The sequence below is a fragment of the Saccostrea echinata genome, unplaced genomic scaffold (genome assembly GCF_033153115.1).
Source record: "Saccostrea echinata isolate AGI-Se365-2 ecotype Australia unplaced genomic scaffold, CSIRO_AGI_Sech_v1 ptg000029l, whole genome shotgun sequence".
Taxonomy (NCBI): domain Eukaryota; kingdom Metazoa; phylum Mollusca; class Bivalvia; order Ostreida; family Ostreidae; genus Saccostrea; species Saccostrea echinata.
In genome coordinates, this window is record NW_026889778.1 from 18,775,480 (window position 1) to 18,782,444 (window position 6,965).

The 6,965-nt window shown below is 33.7% G+C and overlaps 1 protein-coding gene across 1 annotated transcript; it reads left to right on the forward strand.

Moving 5' to 3' along the window:
* The first annotated feature begins 513 nt into the window (after positions 1-513).
* Positions 514-3,326, forward strand: LOC133195050 (ficolin-1-like). Its single transcript, XM_061330934.1, has 4 exons — positions 514-1,029; positions 1,495-1,594; positions 2,596-2,760; positions 3,076-3,326. The coding sequence occupies exons 1-4, from the start codon at positions 514-516 to the stop codon at positions 3,324-3,326; spliced, it is 1,032 nt and encodes a 343-aa protein (XP_061186918.1).
* Positions 3,327-6,965: the final 3,639 nt, after the last annotated feature.

Here is a 6,965-nt window from a genome sequence, read left to right on the forward strand (position 1 = left end):
GGCTTTACAACTCGTATCGCCAGCATGTCTGGGAGCGAGAGCCGCTGGGTAATTACTATTGAACATTAGTTGATTAGTGGGAGTTGATGAATTTTGGGATAATATTTTATTTTTACTTTTAATAATTATATTGAATTGTTCTTTGGGAGGAAATTATTGGGAGGTGAAATAACTCTCCCATAACTATCAATTGTATTGTGAAGGGACTCCCAGTATTTTGGGAAATACTTAAATACTTTTGTAAATTTATTTATAATTCCCTAAAACTTAATTCTCCCATTTGAGAATATTTATTCCCATTTCTAATTGGGAGAGATATAATAAGAATAAGAGAAATAATATTTCTACGGGAGCAAGAAATAGGGATAATCATTCAAAGAGATATTGCAAATTAAATACAACAAGAAATAATAAATTTTTATACATTTTAATCCTGACTTAGAGTTCTTTTGTCCAATATACAGACTTGGGAGACCCACAAGCTGCATAAGGGAGAAACCCCTGAACGGCAACATGAATACGAATATCTTATATCAGAATTTTACAGGCGCAATAATCACCACCACAACAACAACAGAGCCAGCAACAACAGACACCATTTTCACAATGACGACAACAATTGCACCAACCACAGAAAGAATCACAACAACAACAACAGCATTAACAACTAGCCCAACCACAAACACTATTTCCACAATGACAACAACAATTCGGTCAGCAACAACCGATATCATTACCACAACCACAACAGCAGCAGAGCTAACAACTAAAGACAGTGTCTCCACAACCATAATAACATCAGAGCCAACCATGACAGATGCCATCTCCACCACATTAACAAACGCAATCTCTACAACAACACCAGAGACAACAACCACAACACAAACCACAAAAACACAAGGTGGAAACGTGTGTTTTGACTGCAATTGTGCATTAAATACTTCGAGTGTGACGATGGGGATGTTCTTGCTAGGTAACAACAAAACTGTCCTCTGTGTCATGGATACAGTAAATAGTCATAAATGGACGGTAAGTAATGTATGTCATTTGAGGAATGTAACTAGAAGCCTGGGTTCAAAAATCCTATGTTATTGCCCATAATAGGTTCGCTGTATGGTTGTTAGGTGATTAGCTTTAGATAGTAAATATTCAGAGAATACTAGTCAAAGGCAACAGAATATCTATGCATTTTCTTCCCACTCAAACCAAAGCTATTCTGAGGTGATATAATGTTTTACTTCATCTACAAATATACGATAAACGAAAAAAATATGTTGAATAATATTGTTTGACAGGTAAAGGTTGATAAACACCCCCTTTTAAAAAAAAATCAAGAAATATGGAAATGAAACAAAACATTCATTTAGAAAAAAAATACGATTACGTGTCCAAATCGAAGTGTTTCCGTTTCATCTCTGACCTGAAATTCACTAGAGATGAGACTTTGAGATGAGAGATGAGATTTTTTTTCGATTGGTAAAATTTATATTTCAGATCATTCAAAGGCGGTCCTCTCCTGGGGGTCAGAGTTTCGACAAGAATTGGTCAGACTACGAAAACGGTTTCGGGTCTTTGAATACAGAATTTTGGATTGGTATGGCTACAGAAACTATTATGATGGATAAATATATTCATTCTTGATAGCATAGAACTTTGTACTTTGATAAAGAAGTAACACAGGGCAGTTTCTATTGATCCCACTCGAATAGTTTACTTTGTTCTTAATGAACATTATATTGCATAAATATTGCACGTAGGTGGTAGCTGAGAGTAAAGTTGAAAAATTTCACCGCAGGAACACCATTGTCAAACGAGGCATTAACATTTTTAATGTCACTTTCAACTATATGCAATATGTATTAAATTATTATACTGAGTGTTTTATACAATACATATAACCGTGAACAGTGCACACATAAATTATGCGCAGTCAGCATTTTTTGACTATCATCTGTTGTCAAGCAATGTTTGACTGTTGCTATTTTCTATCACGCTGGAAGGCGTGGTTTCATCATTAAGAGCGTAATATTTTTATGTTTCTTAATGATTCAGATTCAAAAAGTATTTTACATGAAAGTTATTTATAAGCAATTTTTTCACTGCTTTCAAATTATTGTAACAATGTTTAATTGACAATTCGTTGTATTGACACGTATAGATTTGAAAACTAACTTTCGAATTTTTTTGGACAAAGTTCTTTATACAAATACATGTACTTGGTTGAACTCTTAATAGGAAATGCAGCTGATTATGCTTCAGAAGATCTCTGTCCTTGTGCAACATTTATAAGTTTGATGGTACATTATAGTATGATGCCTACATAATTGGTCGAATTGCAGCCCACATCGTCCTATTTGTACTATTATCATTATTGTCATTAGATAGGAGTTACACATATAAAACATAATTTTTGTCTGGAATTAAAGAAAACAAACTTTGAAATACTGGTTATATTCGTTCTTATGTGATACTAGTATACTTATTGTTTGTACTTTCATAACATTATGATGTCATGACATGAAATAAAAAAAGATGGTTGCTTAATCAGACGTTGCTGTTTTTTTTGTTATCTGTTGGAATTTAATTTATTGGTAGGTAATAAGTATCTACACGAGTTGACGTCGTTGTATGGTAACACACATCTACGCATTGATATGACCACAGCCCAGGGTAAATCAGGCTTTGTAGAATACACATTCTATATCGACGATGCCTCACAAAATTATACCCTGCACACCTCTAACTATGTCGGGATGATGGGTGAGTAACAATAAAACAAAACAAATAAAAAAATAAAATAAAAAATGATAATGACTAAATTTTTGAGGCTTTTGTCATGTCTAATTTGTGATCCATGTATAGGATATAGGTTGTACAAACGATCTTTCATGCACTAAAACATTTTGAAATGCATGCTTGAAATTCTGAGTATATTCGTTGGTTCAGAAGTCTTCATATTCTTCTTTCTCCCAACCTTTTCTTTACCAAAAAACACCCAAAATTCCTTATTTCAATCTTTTTGGCATGAAGCCAAGACAAGATCGGACGCAACGTTAATTATATTTTTCCATACAGGAGATCCTTTCATCTCTACCGGAAGTTGCACGGAGTGCGCAGATGGAATGAAATTTACAACCAGGGACCGTGACAATGATTTGGACAATGCTCATAACTGTGCCTTGCTTAGTGGCGGAGGGTGGTGGCACAATGCGTGCCAAAGGTCAAATCTGAATGGACAGTTTGGACAGTCCGATTATTTGCACGGAATAAACTGGAATGGATTCGTGAGCCTTTCTGTTGTCGAAATGAAAGTTCGGAGACCGTGATCTACAACTAACGTGTATAGATACAGCGAGAGAAAAAAAATGAAGTATCAATTTCATGGCAAATAAGAACTTAATTGGACCTTAGAAGGAAGCAAATTAAAACAGTAAATTAAATACTGTATAATATTGTTTGTGAAGCAACTGAAATATTGTTATTTTCTTCTACCGAATATTATCAAAGGAAACATTTTAACTGTTAAAACACTGTTGGTATTCCTGTCAAATCAATTAGTAGACTTTTGCAAGAAGCACTGACTTTTACAGTCGACGGCTAACTTTGACATTTAAACCTGCTTTCTGTGCGGAGGTACGGAATTGATAATAGATAAGAAAACCTTAACAGTGGTACCGTTATAGGTATTTTGTTTGGGACCCTATCATGATTAACTTGAATGGGATCAACGCAAGAGATGATGGGTGGCAGAATTACATAGCTTAAATTATTTATTAGTTAGGGTTAGTATCTCCTTTCACTCTCATTTTCTGAAGGAATCAAATAAGGAATAAAAATTTTCTGGAAGTAAAACTAAGCAAGAGTTTGGTCAATATGGGAAAGGAGGGGGTTAAGGGTAGGGTGGTTGCCGTTCCCTTCCTAGACAACGTAATATGTGCTTTGAAAGGGCCCATTGTTACATTGTATCGTTTAATTAACTGTGAAGCTTAAAATTTATATCGCAAAAGATTCTCCATATACCGCCCTAGTGTAAAAATAAGCCATCCATTGTAAAAGTCTCGCAAAAATCCATTACTCCCCTTCTTTTTTTCTGTTTGATTTTTGTCTCCTAAATGAATCTGACATACCTGTAATAAATGTTTGGTATTGTATTTGCGTAAGAAAACCCAGTTTCCAAATACTAGACAAGAACATAAACTTTTCAAGCAACATCAAAACTCTATGTCATCATTTTAAAACCATTTAATTTTGTTGGGTTAGTGAAAACAATATCTCTTACAGAGGAACCGACACAGTTTTCATAACAATATACTGCCTGTTCATCAAAATGACAAATCATAATGATTGAATTTCATAAGAATATTTCAATATTACAGTTGAAATACTTTTAAAAACAACCAAACAAAACATATAAAAGACTCTTACTAAAATTTCATCGAGTTTTAGGATCATGAAAAAACAGGAGCTAAGTCACTTCTAAAGTTATGCCATATTTCATCCCATCATGTACATGAAATTATTAGTGATTGCATGTCTGTATTTTTTATTAAATATTCTAATCGAACCCATTGTGCACTAACATTTGAAAAGTCTTTATACATAATGGAAAATATACTTACGGTTCACATTTGAAGTTTTGAGTGCTTGCCTGTCCATATCTTGAGTGCTGTATGCATCGATATATCTCTTTAAGATATTTATTAATACAAAATAATAAATATCTGTATATAATTCCTTTAATAACTCAAACTAAAGCAAATGCAGCACTTACGGCCACTTCCTATATAATACTTTTTCTTCAAAATCACGAGCGTATATTCTTAATCTATGTATATATACATGTATATGCACAACGAATAATCCACGTTGTTAAATTATTTTTTAAGATGTTTCAATGATGTCCTCGGAAGTGATTAAAAAAAGCTGTATAGATTTCTTTGATTGATTGTATGTTGTTTACGTCCCATTTGAGAATTTTTCACTCATATAGAGACGTCACCATATACCCGTGAAGGGCTTCAAATTTTGAACTTTTTTCGGGACTCGGGGCCTTTGAGCAGTGAGGGATCTTCATCGTGCCAACGCCTGCCGTGACACGGGGCCTCGGTTTTTAAGGTCTCATCCGAAGGACCCGCAACTTTCACTTCAAAGTGCTGAGGGCATGGCGAAGGAACAGTTACCACCCATTTTTTATCGACTTAGGTCATTCTTGGTCGAGATTCGAACTCACGACCTCCCGATCACGAAGCAAGCGCTCTACCGACTGAGCTACCGTGTAGATTTCTTTGAAGCGAGCGTCCAAACAAGGGAACTGTGTAAACTAGCCGAGCAAAATGACTCTGGTTCAACAAGAAAATGAAAATCTTAATCTCAATTATAACACAATTTTCTTTGATATTTCAGTTAATGTTAATATATACTAAACATAAAATTTCCACAATTTGCAAAATTTCACAAGTATTTTAAAAAAATTATAAATTATACCTGTGTGTAGAGGAGGCAACTGCTGCAATGATGGAAATTTGATATCGTTTTTCAATCCGCATATAAATACATGTGTATAAGGCAACTTCTCTGTCTTATATTCGTAGGGGGTGTAATTTTCCTATATCAACTTAATGTTCAAAACGTCAAAAAAAAATTTCTTATTTTTAACAAATATCAAATGTACTTTTGAACATTTTTTGTTATTGAAAACTGTGATATAATTATTAATACTGAGATTTTCAAGCAAACCATTTATTGTGATGCAATAATTGTCAACAATTCCACCTGCACGTTCCTATCAAGTTCAGAAACTAACATCCAAAAAGGGTTTTTAGAATAGATGTCCCTCCTTGCAGTACACAAAGATAAACCCTTGACTCATTTAGGTGAAAACTATGAAACTGATTTCCTGCATGGAAAACCATATGAATTTGATATACAATAGAAAACTTAGGCTAACATTTCTATTTGTAGGATTAGTCGGAGAAAAAAATTGTCTAAAAACATAAATCTCTTTGAGTCTTATGGAATATCCATATCATTTTCGATTTTGTTGCCAATTGTTAAATGGAAAATTCTAGACGTCATGTAACTATATGAGTTTGGGCACCTTTAAATGCTATTTTATTATATATTTCATTTTATCCCCCTTCTCGATAAAAAATCAAATTTTATTTCAGAAGATAAAATTAGACTTCAAAAATAGGAAACATTGAATTACATGTAGTTGTCATTTTTTTTTCTTTATATTGAACTTATTCACTAAGAATTTCAAAGCAAGATAAAAAAATTAATGATCTGATTAAGTTTGAACTTTAAGGATATGATTACCAGAATTAATGAACAAAAACTCGGGTCTCAAATCTACAGCCAGTTATAATATGTGTTTGAAATTCTTCTCCGGCTGTGGCTTAAATTTAAGAATTTCAGCATATACTCTTCCGGTTTGACTAAGGGCATAGACCTCTTGCTCAATATCCAGCTTTTTGGCAGTGAAATTGACTAGCTGTACATGTAATAAAAACATGTCCATGCTATTGTACACAATAGACCTGTATAATGTATCGAATTCTCCCTCGGTTCTTCAAATTAGAGTAGCGTTTGGTTGTCTGACTGGGACAACCATGACTTAGCGGAGAAACCAAAACATGCCGACCTCCATCCAATTTTGAATGTAAAATGTATTAGTTATTCCCAATAGAGAAAAACTAATAGACATATGTGATAGTGCGAAAGCCCTGAATTTATCATTCATTGATAAAAAAAAATTACGAAGTTTCCGAGGCATGTACGTTGTATTGGAGATGGACCGTCAACACTTGTCAACAGCTTCCTGTAATTATACATGTAGATATAAATTGATATCGTTGTCGTTTCTACTTCTGAAGCATATTAAGTCCAACACAATACAGTGTCTTAATTGCATATTTGTTAGGCTTTTTTTCAGGAACAATCAACATATTGTTTACATGTTGTTA

Bases quoted from the DNA above. Each gene is read 5' to 3' on its own strand.
- LOC133195050 (XM_061330934.1), top strand. From the start codon at position 514: ATGAATACGAATATCTTATATCAGAATTTTACAGGCGCAATAATCACC. The intron at 1,030-1,494 runs GTAAGTAATGTA...TTTATATTTCAG, and splicing joins TAAATAGTCATAAATGGACG to ATCATTCAAAGGCGGTCCTC. The intron at 1,595-2,595 runs GTATGGCTACAG...ATTTATTGGTAG, and splicing joins GAATACAGAATTTTGGATTG to GTAATAAGTATCTACACGAG.